This window comes from Lynx canadensis, chromosome D2 (genome assembly GCF_007474595.2).
Source record: "Lynx canadensis isolate LIC74 chromosome D2, mLynCan4.pri.v2, whole genome shotgun sequence".
Taxonomy (NCBI): Eukaryota; Metazoa; Chordata; class Mammalia; order Carnivora; family Felidae; genus Lynx; species Lynx canadensis.
In genome coordinates, this window is record NC_044313.2 from 31,186,308 (window position 1) to 31,208,155 (window position 21,848).

The window sequence follows — 21,848 nt, forward strand, 5'->3', positions numbered from 1 at the left end:
AGAGTGTGAGCAGGGGAGGGGCAGAGAGAGAGGGAGACACAGAATCGGAAGCAGGCTCCAGGCTCTGAGCCTGACACGGGGCTTGAACTCCTGAACCGTGAGATCATGACCTGAGCTGAAGTTGGATGCTTACATGACTGAGCCACCCTGGCGTCCCTGAGTAAACTTAAATTTTTTTTTTTTTAATGTTCATTTTTAGAGAGAGAGAGAGAGAGAGCATGCGAGTGGGGGCGGAGGGGCAGAGAGAGAGGGAAGAGAACCCGAAGCAGGCCCCAGGCTCTGAGCTGTCAGCACAGAGCCTGACCCGGAGCTGTCAGCACAGAGCTGACCCATGAGATCATGACCCGAGCCGAAGTTGGACACCCAACTGACTGAGCCACCCAGCTGGCCCTTAAATTTAAAATAATTTAGATTTATGGGACACCTGCGTGGCTCAGTTCGTTAAGCGTCCGACTTCAGCTCAGGTCATGATCTCATGGTTTGTGAGTTCGGGCCCCGCATCCGACTCTGCTGACAGCTCAGAGCCTGGGGCCTGCTTCTGATTCTGTGTCTCCCTCTCTCTCTCTGCCCCTCCCCCACTCACTCTCTGTTTCTCTTTCTTTCTCAAAAAGTAAATAAACATTAAAAAAAATAATAAATAAAATTTAGATTTAGGAAAAGCTTGCAAAGATAATACAGAGAATTCTCACATACCCTTCACTCAGGGTACCCTTCACTCCTGATGTTAACATTGTTAAGACTGGGATGCCTAGGTGGCTCAGTTGGTTAAGCATCCGATTTTTGATTTTGGCTCAGGTCATGCATGATCTTCTGCTAGTCCCATGTCTGGTTTTGCACCGTTGTGGAGTCTGCTTGGGATTCTCTCCCCCTGTCTCTGCCTGTCTCCCTCATTCGCACTTGTGTTCTCTCTCTCTCTCTCTCATAAAAAAAAATTGTTAAAACTTAATGTTACTATTAACATGATAGATTTTACTCAGATTTTTTTTTTTAATTTTTTTTTTCAATGTTTATTTATTTTTGGGACAGAGAGAGACAGAGCATGAACGGGGGAGGGGCAGAGTGAGAGGGAGACACAGAATCGGAAACAGGCTCCAGGCTCCGAGCCATCAGCCCGGAGCCTGACGCGGGGCTCGAACTCCCGGACCGCGAGATCGTGACCTGGCTGAAGTCGGACGCTTAACCGACTGCGCCACCCAGGCGCCCCGATTTTACTCAGATTTTATCAGTTCTTTTGCTAATACCCTTTTTCTGTGTCAGGATCTAATCCAGGTTACCGCATTTGTGTTTAAATACACACATTCTCTCTCTGCACTTCATTTGTGAAAGAAACCAGATTGTTTTCCACAGACTGGATCTTGCTGGTTGCACTTCTGCGGTTTTATTTAACATGTTCCTCCATCCTCTGTATTTATTATACATTTGTAGTTAGATCTAATTATAGAAACTGATTTGAATATCAATTAGGTTTTTTTCTTTTTGGTAAGAACTTCATAGGTGGTGTGAGTTTTTTAATACAGTAGTTCCTGCCTCTTATCTTCAGGGGATGCATTCCAAAACCCCCGGTGGATGCCTGAAAACTGTGGATAGTGCTGAACCCTATATATACTATGTTTTTTTAATACATACATACTTATGATAAAGTTTAATTTATAAATTAGGCCCAATGAGAGATTAACAACAATAACAATAACCACAATAATAATAAAATAGAACAGATATAACAGTATACTGTAATAAAAGTTATGTGGATGTGTTCTCTCTCAACATACCTTACTATAGTGTTCTCACCCTTCTTATGATAATGCGAAGTGATAAAATGCTCATGTGATTTGGTGAAGTGAGGTGAATGATGTAGGCATTATGATGTAGCGTTAGGCTTACTACTGACCTCTGACCCATCGGAAGGAGGATCATCTGCTTCTGGACTGTGGTTGATTACAGGTAGCTGAAACCATGGAACGCAAAACCATGAATAAAGGGGGGCTACTGTATGCATTTTTAAAAGACTCTGGACACACATTGCTAAACAGCTTCCCAGAAAATTATTAATGCTCTCACAAGCTGGATACAAGAGAACCCACCTTACTGTACCTGTCCAACATGATCAGGAATGATGGGTTGTCACTTGTCCCAATATACCCCGGAGGGATGCTTGCTTGCGAAGCTCTTTAGAAGTGACTAAATTTTCTGTCAGCTGAGATAATTAATGTCGAGAACATTTTGGTATATATTTGGTATATATTTGGAACATAGGTATATATTATACCTATATAATATGTATGAAAAGTGTCATTTTTTAAAGTCTCCAGAACTGAATCTGAACTGATAAAAATTTGCAAAATTAAAATTCACATGTAAAAACGATATGTCGAAAAGGAAGATAAGTAGAATTAAGTACTATGTCATTTTTTTGTAACTGGGAAGATGAATGGCTAATCAAAGCATTAAATAAGACTATATAATGTCTTAGGTCTTCCATTTTTCCATGTTAGATACTATTAAACAGAGAGCTGATATTGATAAAAATGCCAATTCTTTTGAGAGAGAGGGTACGAGCAAGTTGGGGAGGGGCAGGGGGAGAGGGGGAGAGAGAATCCTACATAGTCTCCACGTCCAGTGCAGAGCATGACTCGTGGCTCAGTCTCACAAACCGTGAGATTGTGACCTCAGCCAAAATCAAGATTCGGATGCTTAACCGATTGAGCCACCCAGGTACCCCGACAAATTTTTATTCTGATGTATTTCCTCTGATAATAATGCTGGCAAGCAATCATGACAGATGCCCATTTAAAGAGCTTTAGTCACTTTTTTATTCTGTGTGCAATTTATGTTAAATTAAGGACTGTTTTAGGTTGTGCTAGTCACTCTCTTTGTTCAAGGTACTTTCTGCAGAAAAGTCTTGATTACCAGCTGGAGATCTTGGACAAATTACATAACTCCCAGAGTCTCAGTTTCCTTGTCTGTAAAATAGGGGTAACATTTCCAACCTCATATAGTACATGTGAAAAGGAAAATGAAGTGCAGTCTTCTTAGAGTAATTTAAAAATTTTTGACTTTTTTTGGCAACATCATTTGCTTTGAGATTTGCTTGCCAACCTACCAATCCATATGTGTGGAGACACACTTATTCCTGGATTTTTCTGGATATTTATACTTAGCTATTGATGATTACAGAATCCTATCTCTTGATGGGGGAAATAATAGTAAAATGTTTATGTTTTCTCTTAGTTTAATAAGCAGTCGGTGACTCAGACACCAGGGCGAGAATCTTCTACTCCTCAGGTACAGAAGAGAGCCCGTTCACGTTCCTTCAGTGGCCTTATCAAGGTAGGTATGCTGTGCTGTCGTTTTCAGCATTGACTTAGAGAAAATTTAACAGTCTGACTTTTCTTATGCATAAACAGTTTTCTTCTATTCTTTGGGATCCTATAGGGTTTGTTTGTAAGAGGTTAAGGATAGAATTTGGAAAAACTTTTAGTTTTTATAGCATTTTTCTGTTTCAAATTGGAGAAGGGGTTCTGTGATTGGAGAAGGGAAGAATAAAAGAAAGGTCCTTCCTTCTCTTTGGGGGCTGAGGACAGAGTCCCATTCCTGAGCAGTGTAGAGAGTTCTTTGTTTTGTGCTACACATTTCACTGCACAATTTACAAAAGCTCTTGGAGAAGTGAGGGAGTTGACAGGCTTGTGCAAATGGTTTGGGAATGGATTTTTTTTTGAAGTTTATTTTGAGAGAGAAGAGAGAGATGGAGAGAGCGTGTGTGGCTTGTGCACCAGCGGGGGTGGGACAGAAAGAGAGAAAATCCCAAGCAGGCTCCATGCTATCAGCGTGGAGCCTGATGTGGGGCTTGAAACCCACAAACTGTGAGATCATGACCTGAGCTGAAATCAAAAGTTGGCCACCTAACCAACTGAGCCACCCAGGTGCCCCCAGAAAATGGATTTTCTGATAGCCTAGTGAGTTTCAGGTAGCTGAAATTTTTGTAAGCTTATTATTTCAATCAGTTGTATATTTCCTCTGTATCAAATTACTTAAAAATCTTGTTTTTAAAACAAATACAGTATCTACTTCTGTGCTGTTGCTGCCCTCACTATGCTTGTAGGTTGAATTCACAGGTCTCCACGGATGATCTCAACTTGTGATTAAGGGATGTTGCCATTAGGTGGCAGTAGATAACCCAATTATGGGGTTCAAATTTTCAGGCATAAACTAAGGCAACGTTCTGGTTAACTTGGAGAGAGATTAAGCACAGTTCTGTGTTCTGCTGTTTTTATTTTAAAAAATTGTTTTAATGTTATTAAAATCTATAAATCCAGCAACATTAAGGAGCTCTGTTTAAAAGTAAACATTATTCCCTAAAAAAATAAAGACCTTGTAATATGTATTTTTTCTGTAAGCTGCAGTTGTTAGCCATTGCTATGTCATCTAGCCCTAATTTTGGTCTTAGCTATTATCATTAATAGAAGTTTAGAATTCACTCTCAATCCTGATCTGTGGGGGGCGAGTACCTTCTGCTACATTAGTCTTGCTTAACATCAAAATTGCCTTTGTGATCAACAGAATGAAAGAGCAACTCACAGAATGTAAAATATTTGTAAAACATATGTCTGATAAGGAGTCCAGAATATATAATGAACTCTTACAACAATAGAAAAAGAAAATTAAAAAATGGGCAAAGGACTCTGACATTTCTCCAAAGAAGATACACAAATGCCAATAAACACATGAAAATATGCTCAATATCACTTATCTTTTAGGGAAATGCAAATCAAAACCACAGTGAGATAGCAAGTCATACACAGTATGATGGCTATTATTAAAAAAACAAACAAACAGGGGTGCCTGGGTGGCTCAGTCGGTTAAGCGTCCAACTTCAGCTCAGATCATGATCTTGCAGTCCGTGAGTTTGAGTCCCACATTGGGCTCTGTGCTGACATCTCAGAGCCTGGAGCCTGCTTCGGATTCTGTGTCCCTCTCTCTCTGCCCCTCTGCCGCTCACGCTCTCTCTCTCTCTCTCTCAAAACTAAATAAACATAAAAAAAATAAAAAAACAAACAGAAAAGAACAAGTGTCAGGGAGGATGTGGAGAAATTGGAACCCTTGTGCACTATTGGTAGGAATGGAAAATGGGGCAGCTGCCAAGGATAACAGTGTGGCAGTTCCTCAAAAAATTAAAAGGATTTTACCATATGATTCAGCAAGTCCACTTCTGGGTACACACCCAAGAGAATCAAAAGCAAGGGTAAGAACCAGATATTTGTACACCCATGTTTGTAGCAGTATTATTCACAACAACCAAAAGGTGGAAGCCACCTAAGTATCTGTTGACGGATGAATGGATACACGAAATGTTGTATACACACGCAGTGGAATACTCTTCAGCCTTAAAAAGGAAGGAAGTTCTGACATATACTACAACGTGAATGAACCGTGAGGACATTATGCCAAATGAAATAAACCAGTCATAAAAGAACACGTACTATGTGATGTCATTTATACGAGAGACCTAGAATAGTCTAATTCATGGAGAAAGAAAGTAGAATGGTGGTTGTTAGGGGCTAAGGGTTTGGGGCAGGGGGAGTTGGGAATTATTGTCTAGTGGGTACACAGTTTCTATTTGGGAAGATGAGAAAATTCTGGAGGTGGATGGTGTGATGGTTGCACAACAATATGAATGGAAGTAATGCCACTGAACTACATACTCAATATGGTTAAAATGGTAAATTTTGTGTTGTGTATATTTTACTATAATTAAAAAGTAATTTATTTTGCTAGAACCCTAGCAGTATACTCACCTGCTTAGGTGTAGTTCATGAAATGAACATCCTTTTTGGTTCATTGTACTTGGAAGTCTGTCATTTCCTCTGACTTCCTGTCATTGAGATTATTGATAACAAGAAAAGTTGTTAGTCAGATATTTCTCTATGTGTCAGTCAAACAAATGTTTCTTTAACTGAAGCTACATGGTGTAGTTTTCTCTTTCTAGTGAGGTCTCTGCGGTGGCTCTAGATGTCATGCTAAGTGTTGCTTCAGATGTAAATATAGAGTATATCCTTTTGGCAAGTGCCCACTTAACTTAGAGAGAATTTAGAGCTTTAGAATTATAATAGAGTTTATAATTCTGCCAGGAGAAAACATTTTAGAACAGCAACTTTAAATACAAACATTAACAAATTTTATGAAACAGAAGGATAAAGTATTTTTGTTCTAAATGAAGAGACTTTTGAGCTAATAATAGAGGTTTCTGCTCAATAAAGATGGGGTAATGAAATGTCTTTTTAAAAGTTCATTGGAAGCTTTACAGCCTGTCCTATGGCTCCTAGGATCCCCATTTCAGCTTTTCTGAGGTGATACCTGATTTCAGAAAGGAAGATGTAGTGGTCTCATTTTTCTGGTACTTCTATGTTTTAGGTATTTGATTTATATTCTGCTTTGATCCCTTTTTTTTGGGCTAGACCCTTTCCTCCAGAATTCCTCTCATGTAAATAATTTATTACATTGGAATATTCTTTTTTTTTTTATTTTTTTAACGTTTATTTATTTTTGAGACAGAGAGAGACAGAGCATGAACAGGGGAGGGGCAGAGAGAGAGGGAGACACAGAATCTGAAACAGGCTCCAGGCTCTGAGTTGTCAGCACAGAGCCCGACGTGGGCCTTGAACTCACGGACCATGAGATCATGACCTGAGCCAAAGTCGGACGCTTAACCGATCAAGCCACCCAGGCGCCCCAGGAATATTCTTTTTTTTAAAGTTTATTTATTTTGAGAGAGAGAGAGAGTGGGGGAGGGTGAGAGAGAGGGTGAGAGAGAGAGAGAATCCCAAGCAGTCTCTCCACTGTCAGCGCAGAGCCTGACACGGGGTTCAAACTCACAAACTTGAGACCATGACCTGAGCCTAAATCAAGAGTCCAGATGCTTAACTGACTGGGCCACCCAGGTGCCCCTGCATTGGAATATTCTTTTTTTTTTTTTTTTATTTTTTTTAAATTTTTTTTTTTTTTCAACGTTTATTTATTTTTTGGGACAGAGAGAGACAGAGCATGAACGGGGGAGGGGCAGAGAGAGAGGGAGACACAGAGGGAAACATGCTCCAGGCTCTGAGCCATCAGCCCAGAGCCCGACGCGGGGCTCGAACTCCCGGACCGCGAGATCGTGACCTGGCTGAAGTCGGACGCTTAACCGACTGCGCCACCCAGGCGCCCCATGCATTGGAATATTCTTAATATTGCTGCTAAAATTTATATTGTAAAGTTTAATCTTTTAGTTTTGTTACATTCCTTTTTTGGGATTTAAACTTAATCTAAGAAGAAAAACGGGAAGATTTCCTCAAAGATGATAGAATTGTCACTGTCAGCTGTTACAGTAGGTTAGGTGAGCTTCTAAGCTGTTCAGAGATGAAAGGGCTTTTTGTCCTGCTCTGAATGACAATATAGGCATGTGACCCTCTTAAGAAGACCTGCATGCTCTTGTGGCTGTATTAGAAACTCTTAAAGACTCTCCCCAAATTTCCTAATCCTGTATGAGGATGTGACAGGGAGGCTGTAGAGTGGACCTTGCAGAAGTGTCCTTTAGTAGGGAGGGGACTCTTTTTTTTTTCAACGTTTATTTATTTTTTTTGGGACAGAGAGAGACAGAGCATGAACGGGGGAGGGGCAGAGAGAGAGGGAGACACAGAATCGGAAACAGGCTCCAGGCTCCGAGCCATCAGCCCAGAGCCCGACGCCGGGCTCAAACTCCCGGACCGCGAGATCGTGACCTGGCTGAAGTCGGACGCTTAACCGACTGCGCCACCCAGGTGCCCCGGGAGGGGACTCTTAATAGCTGCCAGAGACCACATGTCTTTGGGAAAAAAATTATATTGGTAAATAACTGGTGGTTTTTTTTTTTTTTTTAATGTTCTTAGAAACACACTGTAATTGGCCTGCATTAGCTAGTTTAAGTCAACTATAAAATTGCTTCTTACATTTCAGCTATTTTAAATGTAGAGGAAAAGTGATCACCTAAAGAAAGGCAATAATTTCAAGGTTTTTTGTAACATGCTTTGGACTCCTTTGTATAAGATGCCCTGGCAGAATTTATCAGAAAGCTGAAATTTTTTAATTTTTAATTTTTAGTTATTTTAATTTTTGTAACTTTTTTATTTGTTTCAAAAAATTTTAAACTAAGAAACTGTAGTGGAGCACCTAGGTGGCTCAGTCAGTTAAGCATCTGGCTCAAGTCATGATCTCATGGTTTGTGAGTTCAAGCCCCATGTTAGACTCTGCACTGACAGCATGGAGCCAGCTTTGGATCCTCCTTCTCCCTCTCTCTCTGCCCCTCCCCTACTTGCTCGTTTTCTCTCTCTCTCTCTCAAAATAAATAAACTTAAAAAAAAAAAAGAAAGAAACTGTAGTTTAAAAGATCAGTATAGCTATTATACAGATAGAGTCAATCTTTATAAATCACATATTTTCTCTTCCTAAATCAGCGGAAGGTCCTGGGAAATCAGATGATGTCAGAAAAGAAAAACAAGTACCCTACTCCGGAATCTATAGCCATGGGTGAACTGAAGAGAGCCAGCAAAGAAAATATGAACTTAGTAAGATCCTGTTCTTCAGACTTTCTCTTTGTGTACATTTGTAGAAAGGAGAAATATTGCTATACTGTCTGTCATCTGTTTTATTTCCTGTTGTGTTTCTCTGGGCCATGAAACTATGCCTTTTCTTCAGTCCTTTCACGTATGTTGATGGTCAAAACAAACACATGTGGAGTTCCAGGAGAGTATAGCCAGTCATACGCAGAGGTGACAAATATGGTGAAATGGCTCCACAAAGTGCTGGAACTATTCCAGTCCTTACGGGGAGACTCTAGGGGGCAGGTAACACTGAGCTGGGCCTGCTTGACACTGCATTACTTGTTGGGTAGTCTCAGGTATACTAGACATGCTGCTTCATCAAGCCAGCAATAAAATCAATTAAGGTTAGTGATATAAATACAATCTGCCTCCGTGAAACTCTTCACACTGAAATGGAACAAGCAAATAATTCTTCTGTTAGTAGTCCATGTATAAGAATGATATAAGCACATTTAAGCCACTATAAAATTTTCTTGTTACAGTTATTTCCTGGTTCTCCAGCTGTCACATTGATGCCAACAAGATTGAAGTGGTCTGAGGGGAAGAAAGAGGGGAAAAAAGGTACTGATTATATTTATTCTTACTGAATGTAAGTCCTTTCTGCATTTAGTCAGTCAGGAGCAGTTTTTGAATTCCCAGTGTCAGAAGCAATGTAAAATAGCAAGACTGGGTCTTTGCCCTTGAGTTCATTTAGCAGATGGTTATTGATAACATACCTAGCGCTGTCCCCGATGCTGAGGTGCAGAGCTGTGAAGACAGCCCCCATGGTCCCTGCATTCTTGGACAGATGGGACACATGTGAACAAAATCTTAAGAATACTTGTTAAGAAAATTTAAAGCAAGTGTAAACTAATTTGTGAAACCAAGTACAGAAGTGCTAAGAATATGCTCAATAAACATGGAATAGTTTTGTTCTCTTTCTGTGTAGACTTTGGCCTTGTTTACTCAGTGAGGCTTTCAGTGAATAAACAGCTGACAGATCCTGGAAATCATATCATACAACATATTTCAGACGATACTTAGAACAAAAAAGATTATTTGGCACTGACTCCCAGTTGCCCGAGGCTTGGGGATGAAAAGTAGCGGCTGCTGTGCTTTCCTCTGAAGAAGCCGTGTGGCTCACTGGGAGGACCAGGGGACTTGTTGTTAGACCTGATTTAAGGCATTATTCCTCTGGCCCAGGAAGACCATTCATTCTCTCTGAGCTTGTTTCCTTCTCTGAAAATAAGGATAATAGTTATATCTAGTTCACAGATATCTTGTGAGGCTTCATTGAAATAGTGTTTTAGAAGCATTGACAAGTAGTGCTAGTGTGACTAGAGAAAAATGGTTGAGACTTGGTCTTATTTTAAAAGGCTCCTGTGGCAGATGAAGTGATCTCTGGTTTGACATGTGCACTTTACTAATGAGACCTGAGCATAATTATGATTTGAGATATCAGCAATAGAAAGAGAACAAAAATCCAATCCTTATGGATAAATCTTTATTCTTTTCTAAAAGATTAGATTTCAGTATAGTCTTTTTTAAAAATTTTATTAATTTTATTTTTTTTTAATTTATATCCAAATTAGTTAGCATATAGTGCAACAATCATTTCAGGAGTAGATTCCTTAATGCCCCTTACCCATTTAGCCCATCCCCCCTCCCACAACCCCTCCAGTAACTCTCTGTTTGTTCTCTATATTTAAGAGTCTCTTCTGTTTTGTCCCCCTCCCTGTTTTTATATTTTTGCTTCCCTTTTCTTATGTTCATCTGTTTTGTATCTTAAATTCCTCATATGAGTGAAGTCATATCTGTCTTTCTCTGACTGACTAATTTCACTTAGCATAATACCCTCTAGTTCCAGCCATGTAGTTGCAAATGGCAAGATTTCATTCTTTTTGAATGCCTAGTAATACTCCATTGTATGTGTATACCACATCTTCTTTATCCATTCATCTGTCGATGGACATTTGGGCTCTTTCCATACTTTGGCTATTGTCAGTAGTGCTGCCATAAACATTGGGGTGCATGTGTCCCTTCGAAACAGCATACCTGTATCCCTTGGATGAGTACCTAGTAGTACAATTACTGGGTTGTAGGGTAGTTCTATTTTTAACTTTTTGAGGAACCTCCATACTGTTTTCCAGAGTGGCTGCACCAGCTTGCATTCCCAGATTTCAGTATAGTCTTGTTCCTTATCCTTGAATGAATTATCTGAGCTCTTTTTCTTTCCATCTTCGGACTTAAAGGAGGGGCTGTCTGATTGAGGCAAGTTGGGTGTTTGAGTTATGTGTGTCTAAATATTTTTACCTAACCTATATATCCATGAATCAAAGCTAAGTATAAGTTATTTTTGAAGGATACATTGTTTTGTATCAATTATACCTTTTGTGGCTTTCATTTTTTAAAATAATCAAGAAATATTAAGTCTTTTTATATTGACAGTTCTACTTTCAGGAGAGAGAAATGCATTACAGAAATAAGCCAGGTTCAGGGTGCCTGGTTGGCTTAGTTGGTTGAGCGTCCAACTTTGACTCAGGTCATGATCTCATGGTTCCATTAGTGCGTTCGAGCCCTGCATGGGGTTCTCTGCTGTCAGCGCAGAGCCTGTTTTGGATCCTCTGTCCCCCTCTCTCTGCACCTCCCCGGTTTGTGCTCTCTCTCTCAAAAATAAACAGTTAAAAAAAAAAAGAAAAAAAAAGAAGCCAGGTTCATATTTTACCAAGAAGATTTTTTAATTTTTATAAAAAAAATGTTAATGTTTTTTTTTATTCATTTTTGAGAGACAGAGCAGGGGAGGAGCAGAGAGAGAGAGGGAGACACAGAATCCGAGGCAGTCTCCAGGCTGTCAGCTGTCAGCACAGAGCCCAATGTGGGGCTCGAACCCACGAACCATGAGATTGTGACCTGAGCTGAAGTCGGACACTTAACTGACTGAGCCACCCAGGTGCCCCTTACCAAGAAGATTTAGAGCAAGGGTTCTTGAGCTGTTCCTGTGGACCTTCTAAAGACTCTGATAAAGTTCCTAGTATTGTTAATGTTATTTCATTTGTAGATGCCTATGTACGTTTTTTTGGAGGACAGAATATATAGTTTTGTTAGATTCTCAAAAATGTTAGTGATTCAGTTGTGCCTGGCTGACTTGGTAGAGCATGCAACTCTCTCTCTTTTTAATGTTGATTCCTTTTTGAGAGAGAGAGAGACAGGGAGAGAGCATGAGCGGTAGAGGAGCAGAGAGAGAGGAGGGCACAGGATCCAAAGTGGGCTCCACACTGAAAGCAGTGAGCCGTATGCGGGGCTCAAATTCACGAACTCCGAGATCTTGACCTGGGCTGAAGCTGAACGCTCAACCAACTGAGCCATCCAGGTGCCCTGAGAATGCGACTTTTGATCTCAGGGTCGTGAGTTCAAGCCCCATGTTGGGCGTGGAGCCTACTTAAAAATTAAAAAAAAAAAAAATGTTAAGGATTCAGAATAGTGGGAGCCCACAGATAATGAGCACCTTTGATTGGATTAGGCAGTGGCATTTTCGCTTTGCCCTCCCCTTAGTCATTTCCTCCATCTTGAAAAGCCTTCCTTGGCTGTCATGATGATATCCTATTCTTATTCTCCTTCCTTGTTAATTCTTTTCCACTTCTGTGGTGGCTTACTGTTGCTGGTCTACCTCTGCTTCCTGTTTTTAAGTGATCTGTCTTGAGTTCCCTGCTTATCTCTGCTCTTGCTTTTTCCCTCTCAGCAGCTTGGGCTAATCCACCGCTCTATTCTCTCTTTAGGATAACTGCTGCCAGACCTGCATCTCCAGATCTGAATTCTCTTCCAGTTTCCAAGGACACAAATCCACTTACCTGCTGTCTGACTCTTTTAATGCAATGAATATAACTAAATTTTTTTAATAGTTATTTGGAAATCTTTATTCGTATTTTTTCCCCATAATTAGATTTTATTCAAAATTCTTTGGATTAAAAACTGCTGTGAAAAATTACAAATTTTCAAGTTATACATCGAAGCTCCAGGTTTCTCCTGTTTAAATCTTAGCCAAAAATGCTATAATAGAAAGTACTGTGAAGTTTTCTTTTTTTTTCCTGATTTTATTTTTTATTTTTTAAAATTTACATCCAAGTTAGTTAGCATATAGTGCAACAATGATTTCAGGAGTAGATTCCTTAGTGCCCCTTACCCATTTGGCCCATCCCCCCTCCCACAACCCCTCCAGTAGCCCTCTGTTTGTTCTCCATATTTATGAGTCTCTTCTGTTTTGTCCCCCTCCCTGTTTTTATATTATTTTTGTTTCCCTTCCTTTATGTTCATCTGTTTTGTCTCTTAAAGTCCTCATATGAGTGAAGTCATATGATATTTGTTTCTCTGACTAATTTCACTTAACAAAATACCATCCAGTTCCATCCACGTGGTTGCAAATGGCAAGATTTCATTCTTTTTGATTGCTGAGTAATACTCCACTGTGTGTGTGTGTGTGTGTGTGTGTGTGTGTGTGTATACATATATACATATGTGTGTGTGTGTGTGTGTATATATATATATATATATATATATATATATATATATATACATACACCTAGGTAGCTCAGTCGGTTGAGCATCTGACATGATTCTGGCTCAGGTCATGATCCCAGGGTCATGGAATTGAGCCCCGCATCAGGCTGAGTGTGGAGCCTGCTTAAGATTCTCTCTTTTTCTCCTTCTGCCCCTCCTACCCACCTTATGTGCACCTGCGCTTTCTCTCTAAAATTAAAAAGGAAAAAAAAAAAAAAAAGAACACTCTCTCCAAAGAGATTTATTTAGCAGAGGGTTTCTCAACCTGCTTCTGTGGACATTTTGGGTCAGATAATTGTTTGTTGTATGAGCTACCCTGTACATTGTACCATGGTTAGCAACATCCCTTAGTCTCTACCCATTAGATGCCAGTAGCACCCTTCCCCCAGTTTTGACAACCCAAAATGCCTCCAAACATTGCCAAGTGTCCTCTGGGGACCCCCAGATGAGAATTGCTGATGTAGCACTTCCTTATTAATGAGCATTACTTTCAGTAGTTAGAATCTTACCCATTCTTCAAAGCCTAACCTGAACCACACATCTCCCCTTTGAAACCTTCTTTGGCTAACCCAGCCAGATGTGCATTTTCCTTTGGATTCTTGTGGACACTACTAAAATGTTGACATTTAGTATGATTTATCGTCATTATTTACTTCACTTGTATCATCTAATATCTGTAGCTAGTTTCTTTTCTGAAAGACAGGGCCAGACTTAAGAATATATTTGTGGTCTCCTGTCTCCTGTTCTTTTTCTCCCAGTAATGACATCTAGTAGGCATTTAGTAAACATTTGCTGGTGAGAGGCGTAGTAGTGGTAAGAACATGAGCTCTGCATTCAGTTAGGCTTTGGTTCATTTCCCAGCTTTGCTGCTCAATAGCTATTTATCTTGGGGCAAGTTAACTTGTGTAGGCTTCAGATTCTTCACCTGTAAAATGGCAAGAGTGTTATCTCATGCACAAATTGTTATGAAGATAAATGAGATAAGGTATATAAGAAACCAGAGCAGTAAAGTGGTAGCTGTTATTGTCATTGCATTTTTAATTTAATTTAATTTAGTTAATTTAATTTATTTATTTTTAATCTTTATTTTTTGAGAGGTGGGGGAGGGGCAGAGAGAGAGGAAGACACAGAATCCGAAGCAGGCTCCAGACTCTGAGCTGTCAGCACAGAGTCTGATGTGAGGCTCAAACTCACGAACCATGAGATCATGACCTGAGCCGAAGTTGTATGCTTAACCAGTTGAGCCACCCAGGTGTCCCAAGTTGTTACAATGAACTGAGATTAGGGCAAGTGGACAAAGTGATGTTTATTTGATAGAGAGTCAGAAATTCTCAAGCTATTGAACCTTCAGTTTGTAGAAATATTAAGTGTAGATTCTCTAGCTTTTAGGTGGGATGTTTGCAAAAAGAAATGTTTATAAATGTGCTTAATGTTCTTGTTTTTCTTTCAGCCTAGGGTTCCCCTGAAGGACCCAGAGCTCTCCTGTTGTCCACCCAGAATTTTCTCTTTAGTGGGCCAGGCATCATTACCGCTCGTGGAGAAGCTTGGACTTGCAGCCTGCTTGCTGCATTTTGAATTGTGAGAGTCACCTAATCCTGTGACCTGACTGACACCTCTAACCCCACTCACTGGATAATGTCTATAGACTCTGCCTACTGAATGAGTGCTGGCATCTCTCTCTTTCTCTGTCTTTGAAAATATCATGGGGAAACCACTGAACTAGCCAACCAGCTCACACAGCGCAGTAAATGGGCAGGACCAGGTGGGCTTCAGTGCTCATTCCATGTATTTGTTCAGGCAGATATTATTTTTAAAAATATGAAAGTTGTGCTCAACTGTCAGTGATTTTTTTAAAAAGTACTGTCAATCCTAGTGGGTTGATACTATTTTTAACTGATATTTGGGGCTTTTCTCTGTTTTGTTAGTGTTGGGGGTATTTTGGTTGTTTCTTGTTTGTTTGTTGTTGTCTTTTTTAAAGCCATTTTTCGGATAGGTACTCTAAATCGCCTCTAAGACAGGTGTCTTTCCCTTCTTTTTCACCTTAAGCTTTGGGAAAGCTCTTTGTCTCATGCGGCTGTACTCCTCAATATCATTTGTGTCCAAAGAACTTAACAGCTTTCCCAGAAATTTACAAATTATTTCTTGGGCCTGAGATTGCAGGGTATTTGGCCTGTGGCATTGAAAAGGGAGAATTCAGAATGATAGAATATTTTAACAAATGTCATTTGTTAAACTTTGTCTCTTCCTCCCTCCTTGCATCTCTTCCTCCTTCCCTCTCTTCCCCTTTCCTCAGTGATGCCAAAGTAATTGTGTGGTTGCTGAACTCGTCTCCTTCATTCAGTCTCCTCTCACCTAAAACATCTCTGGTGCCAGTACTTCTGTGCCGAATCACTGTGACTCAAGGAAAGTCACTGATGGCTTAATAGAGGTTTGCTGATACATCTGAATGTAGTGGAAGCTCTGGAGTGTGACTAGGATGGGGCCAGCTGGCTTTATGACCGTGGTGACTCCTTGTGGACGGGATTATATTGCATCCTTCTAAGGGATGGTGTGTGCGGGCTGGACTGTCTCCTGAGAGCAAGCTGGAGCCACAGGGAGGAAGCCAGCATCACTCTGCAGGGTTGGGAGGATTTAAAGGAGCATGTTCTCCTTTGGAAGCAGTTAAGGCTTATCACCAGTGCTTGAGGAGGGTTGCTGCGCTGCCCCCTCCTCGTCAGGATGGGCAAGGGAGTGGTCTGGAGGTGGGGCTGGGGCTTTGACCTGGTTGGGGATGTTCACGTGCTGTGCGTTGGAGGTGAGCGGTGGCATGGCTTTGATCCGGTGTTCGGACTCACCCGGAGAGCGGTGTGTGGCCGGCGGGGACGTTCGGAGCGGGCCTGCTCTATTAAGCTGCGCGGCCGCTCTTGCCCTGTGCTGGAGCTGAGTCAGGCTCTGTGCGGAAGCAGTTGCCCGGCAAAGTATGATTTGCTGACTATCTTCAAACTATTGAAAAGGCTGCGTTTCTCCTCAAACGGAAGATGACTCTGTGGGGAGCATGCTTTGGTTTTGTGTCCAGGTGTCAGTCCTCTCTTCCGTGCCTCCTGTTTCATTTGCTGCTGTAACAGCAGTAGTGAAGGGAAATGTAAAATTTGGCTTTCCAATTCAATGGATTGTGAACGGTAGATGGTGAGGAGTATAAACCTGCGTAGAATCCCTTTTCTCTAAAACAGTTTTATGTCATTCTTAAAAATATTTTTAGCAAATTCACTTATGTAGATTTCTATTTGGCTTTTTTCTTATTGAGAAAATAAGCACCAGCTACCAGTGAATGCAAACAGACGCTGCTTTCAGTATGACCAGACTGAAGTAATGCTCTCCCTTAACTCTGTAGTTCGTTTCTTTATTTGTCTAAATGTTTCATCCCAGAGTGGCGTGGTCGGTTAAACATGCCTGGCATCAGGTGGAGAGAGCAGGGCAGTGACCTGATAGCTCCCTCTCATCAGGTTTGTTCTGGCGTTCTATTTGAGGAAGGTGGCTGAGATTTAGGAGACTTTCTTTGGTTGGATGGAATTGATACCCCAGGGTAGTGTTCTGGCACCAGGATGGTGAGAAAGATGCTTGCCACATGCACATGCTTTTATATAGCTCGCTTCCTTGGGCAATTTATGTGTGTATTCGGGTATGTGTGTTTCATTTAAGTTATTTATTAAATATACTTTCCCTTGCTTAAAGGGTGTGATAGGTAATTTTTTAACAGAAGCTGTGATCCAGTTGGAATCCAAATTTGAGAAATAAACAGTATAACCTTCTGCCTTATAATATGTAAGCGTTCTAATCCTGTGGAATCTTACGGAGAACTCAAAGACAAAGCCCTTTGTCATTTGCCACAGAAGGGTACTGTCTCTCTTCTGACTTGGTGGGCGGGTATTCTTGAGCCAGTATTTAACAGTTTTTTAATCTATAAGATGTTTTTTTAATCTGTTATGTTTATTTTTCATGTTGGAACAGTCTCTTTGGAAATGCCTCTTCTTATGATTTTTAAGATTTCATTTCCTTCTGGGGTCAGTTGTGATGGATTCTGATACGTCAGTGCAGGGCAGTGTATTTGTGCCAGTGGGCATGAGCATGGAAACACAGAGCACCGCCTTGATTCACATCACTGGGTGAATCAGTGAAAACCATAGTCACTGGGGTTTCTGACCTTTTATAATGACAGACTTTTGCACTGGGATCAGTGAGTCTGGTTTGAAAAACTCCACTGCCGCAGCGAAAGAAGATTAGAAGATACTGATGATACCTGAGTGCCAAAACATGTCAAAGGAGATGGTTGTTTACAAATCGTAACTGAAGCGGCAGTTGGTCCTCCACACACTCTTCACCCTGAATATCTTTCTAGGGTCTGTCAGGAATGCCAAGGGAGCACCCTTGGGAAATGGAGCAGTGCAGGGCTGTTGACGGCGATGACCACTGCAGAGGCAGCCCTTTGTTGGCCTGTGAGGAAGCCAGCAGATCCCAGAGTGTCGGAGCAGAGCCTTTCCTCCCGGATAGCAGTGTTTTTGTGCAGCTTCCCTCGCAGGAGCCTCTGTTAGGATATGGTTTAAAATACTGCCTCCTAGGAGAAGCTGTGGTCATCGCAACTGTGCCTCGAAGTGACCAGCTGTGTGGCCCATGCTTACCTGGGGCAGCCATCTTTGGGAATGGACTTCTCTAGACTCTCGCTGCTTCCTTACTTCACACAGGGCCTCATGCAAATGCTGGAAGGTCTTTTCTAAGTAGATTTCCCTTTTCCCAGGGAGAACCTCATCCCTGTCCCCTCCACCCTGAAGCTTTTGCACTGAAGACAAGACCTTGATCTAAACCTGGATACCGGCATTTGGCAAGATTGCTCTAGAATCTGGGGAAGATTTGGGTTCCTAAGATGCACAAGCTTTTCAAACCAGTGGTAATTAACCCAATCTAAAACTCCCCAGGGAAAAGCTAGCTTCCTTAGCAGCCAATGCCAACGTGTAGTGGAGAGTCAGTGCAGGGGCTAGTGAGGAGGTGGGGTGGTGATAGTCTGAGCGCTTGCGTTGCCATGGAAGCTGGAGTGTTCGAGGCCACAGCCTGGGGGCTAGAGAGCCATTGAGCAGAGCGCTCGCCCACACTTGCTGGGAGCCTGGCAGAGCCTATTGGGAAAAAAACGCTCCTGCCCCCGGGGCCCTTCATAGCAGGGGTTGCCCTCCCATTCTCCCTGAGCTCCCTCAACACGGAAACAAGGTTTCTTAACTGTTTCACCATTTTTTGTATATCATTCTTATTTGACTATATATCGGATAGATCTATGTAACTGTAAAGAAACAACCATATGCACTGTCTTTTTTATTCATGTAATATTCTGAAATTAAATCTTTTGTTTCATATCCATAGGCTTTGACTGGTCTCTTTTTTTTAAAAAAAATTTTTTTTTTCAACGTTATTTATTTTTGGGACACAGAGAGACAGAGCATGAACAGGGGAGGGGCAGAGAGAGAGGGAGACACAGAATCGGAAACAGGCTCCAGGCTCTGAGCCATCAGCCCAGAGCCTGACGCGGGGCTCGAACTCACGGACTGCGAGATTGTGACCTGGCTGAAGTCGGACACTTAACCGACTGCGCCACCCAGGCGCCCCGACTGGTCTCTTAATTCCAATTTTCACTGATAGATTGTCTTAAGGAGAGATTGTTTCTTAAAAAATTTTTTCTCCTTAGTTTTATTGAGATATTGACAAAGAGGTTGGCCTCTTATTCTGAGGAATATGAAACCTGTCTAAGAAAATCACCTCTGGCTTGTTTTCTAGCTGAGTAGATGAAGTTCGCAGGGAGTGGGGCTTTTGGCTGATAAGAAATGGGATTGGAACCTCTGGGAAGTCTGAGCTTTCTGGCGTCCTGTGGTTGAGTCTAGAATGTTTTGCACAGATTCAGTCTCTCACATGATTTTATTTCCTCGTGTAAAGATAAGGAATGATGGGGTGCCTGGCTGGCTCAGTTGGTGGAGCGTGTGACTCTTGATCTCAGGGTTGTGGGTTCGAGCACCACATCAGGCGAAGAGATTACTTAAAATCTTAAAAAAAAAAAAAAGGGAATGACGGTTATAATGACAGTAAAAAACGATTGATATTTTCATCTAGGGTAACAAGTTGAGGTGTTTAGACAACCTGGTTGAAGTGTTTCTGCCACTTATGATGTATATGACCTTGGGGATGTACCCTCATCTGTCAGGTGGGGATAATGGCATCTTGTCTCAATAATGCTATGCTTTCAGATGTAAGGGCTTGGCAGAAAAGTCTTTTTTAATTTTTTTTAATTTTTTTTAATGTTTATTTACTTTTGAGAGAGAGGGAGAGACAGAGGCACGAGTAGGGGAGGGGCAGAGAGAGGGAGACACAGAATCTGAAGCAGGATCCAGGCAATGAGCTGTCAGCACAGAGGCCGATGCAGGGCTCGAACTCACGAACCGTGAGATCATGACCTGAGCCAAAGTCGGACGCTTAACCAACTGAGCCACCCACGTGCCCAATTTTTTTTCTTTTTTGAAGTATTTAATTTATTTTTTATTTTTAAAAATTTACATCCAAATTAGTATATAGTGAAGCAATGCTTTCAGTAGATTCCTTAATGCCCTTTACCCATATAACCCATCCCCCCTCCCACAACCCCTCCAGCAACCCTCAGTTTGTTCTCCATATTTATGAGTCTCTTTTGTTTTGTCCCCCTTCCTGTTTTTATATTATTTTTGTTTCCCTTCCCTCATGTTCATCTGCCCCAATTTTTTTTAATGTTTATTTTGAGAGAGAAAAAAGTGCAAGTGGGGGAGGGGCAGAGAGAGGAAGAGAGAGAATTCCAAGCAGGCTCCATGCTGTTAGTGTGGCTCGAACCCACAAAACATGAGATCATGACCTGAGGTGAAACCAAGAGTCGGACACTTAATTGACTGAGCCACCCAGGTGCCCCTCGCAAGAAGTTTTAGTCTGGGGTCTGTGATTGTGCTTTGGAACATTGTTTGCCCTTGTAATTCTATGTAAAATTTTGTGTACGTTTGAATTTTTCTAAGGGAGAGATTTTGTAGCTTCCACAAGAATCCCAGAGGAGTCCTTGACCACTAAAATACCAAGAAGCACGAGACTTCCACTCTGCCTGGCAGATGGCAAGTATTCATTAGATGTTAATTCTCTCTCTGTCTCTGCCAAGAATACATTTTATAAGCAGCAGGTTATTGATGCTGACATAGTTATTTTTGATAACAAAGGAGTTACTTAAATCTGTACTGAAATAAAACCGCTGCAGTTGTCTTTACTCCATTACCTACCCATGTGCTCCTTGTTTGCCATGTAGGCTCCCTGGGTGCTGCACAGAACTGTCTGTCCCTCTCCCCAGCCCCCAGGGGCCAACTCATATATTATTTACTGTAAAGAAAGGAGCCACATCTTTTTCCAGAGAGTGAATCATGGAGAGACTCATAGATAGCACATGGGAAACTGAGTAATGCAAAAGGAAAGAAAAAGGTGTGGAGGAGACAAGAGTTATTTTGAAAAATAGGAGGAGGTTCAAAATGCCTAGTACAGTGCTGGGCACATTATCAATACTTGAATTGTAGAAAGGAATGAAGAAGCAAGATATGCATTAAATAGCAGAAAGGGAAGATGGGAAACAGAACTGGGAAAAGGTTTCCTTAGCCTCCCCTTCCTCCTGGGCTAGTTCTGTGGCCTCTGTCCCCCGGGGTGGGCTGCCCGCTTTTTGCTCCTACCTACATCTCTGAATTAAAAGCATATGGTGGGGGTGCCTGAGTGGTTCAGTTGTTTGAGCGTCCGACTTCGGCTCAGGCCATGATCTCACAGTTTGTGAGTTTAAGCCTGCAAACGGGCTCGTGGCTGTCAGCGCAGAGCCTGCTTGGGATCCTCTGTACCCCTCTCTCTATGCCCCTCCCTTGCTCTCACTGTCTCAAAAAATTAAAAAATGAAAAATAAGTAAAGGCATATGGCGGTGGGGATGGTAAGGAGCCTGAACCCCAGGCTAGAGGGTTGTGGTGTGGAGTTCATCATGATTGTTTAGATGTTTTTAAGTCCCAGCCCCTTAATTTCTCCATGAAAAGCAAAAACAAAAATTGGGGTGGAGCAATGGCCAAGATTTGTTCCAACTTGATCATTAATATCTTTTTTTTTTTAACGTTTATTCATTTTAGAGAGACAGAGAGTGAGCAGGGGAGGGGGAGAGAGGGAGACACAGAATCCAAAGCAGGCTCCAGGCTCTGAACTGTCAGCACAGAGCCTGACGTGGGGCTCGAACCCACAAACTGTAAGATCATGACCTGAGCCAAAGTCAGATGCTCAACCGACTGAGCCACCCAGGCACCCCGATCATTAGTATCTTTTATCAGCAGCATCTGGTGCCCAGACCCCAAGTCTTCTACCTTGGAACCAGGATGGAGGTTAGCAGGAGGAGCCACTGGTGTCATTGCTAGCTTCTGCTTTCGTTCCCAGAAATAAGCCTTTTAAAATTTGTGGTGCCTTGGTACTGAGGGCTGCTTAATTCAGTTGAACCACAGAGAAAAGAAACAGACTGTCTAAAGGTTGTTAGTGCAGAAGCCGTTCGTCAACATTGGTGTAGGCAAGTAGAGGTTGCTTTTAAGAGCTGCTCCTGTCCATGAACTTCCCAATTTCCCATATTGAAATAAGACTATGGTAGGGGCTCTAAGGAGGTCAAGCCTC

The 21,848-nt window shown here is 41.7% G+C and overlaps 1 protein-coding gene and 1 non-coding gene across 2 annotated transcripts in view; one reads left to right on the forward strand and one right to left on the reverse strand.

Annotated features, from left to right (window-relative positions):
• Positions 1-12,372, forward strand: part of ARHGAP19 (Rho GTPase activating protein 19) — a 63,002-nt gene extending 50,630 nt beyond the window's left edge. The window contains exons 9-12 of the mRNA XM_030334218.1: positions 3,229-3,327; positions 8,466-8,576; positions 9,095-9,173; positions 12,368-12,372. Coding sequence (XP_030190078.1) covers positions 3,229-3,327; positions 8,466-8,576; positions 9,095-9,173; positions 12,368-12,372 — 294 coding nt within the window. The remainder of the gene's footprint in view (positions 1-3,228; positions 3,328-8,465; positions 8,577-9,094; positions 9,174-12,367) is intronic.
• Positions 12,373-21,405: 9,033 nt separating this feature from the next.
• Positions 21,406-21,490, reverse strand: TRNAQ-UUG. The gene has a single exon. It is a non-coding gene; the product is annotated as a tRNA-Gln (tRNA).
• Between the last annotated feature and the right edge of the window lie 358 nt (positions 21,491-21,848).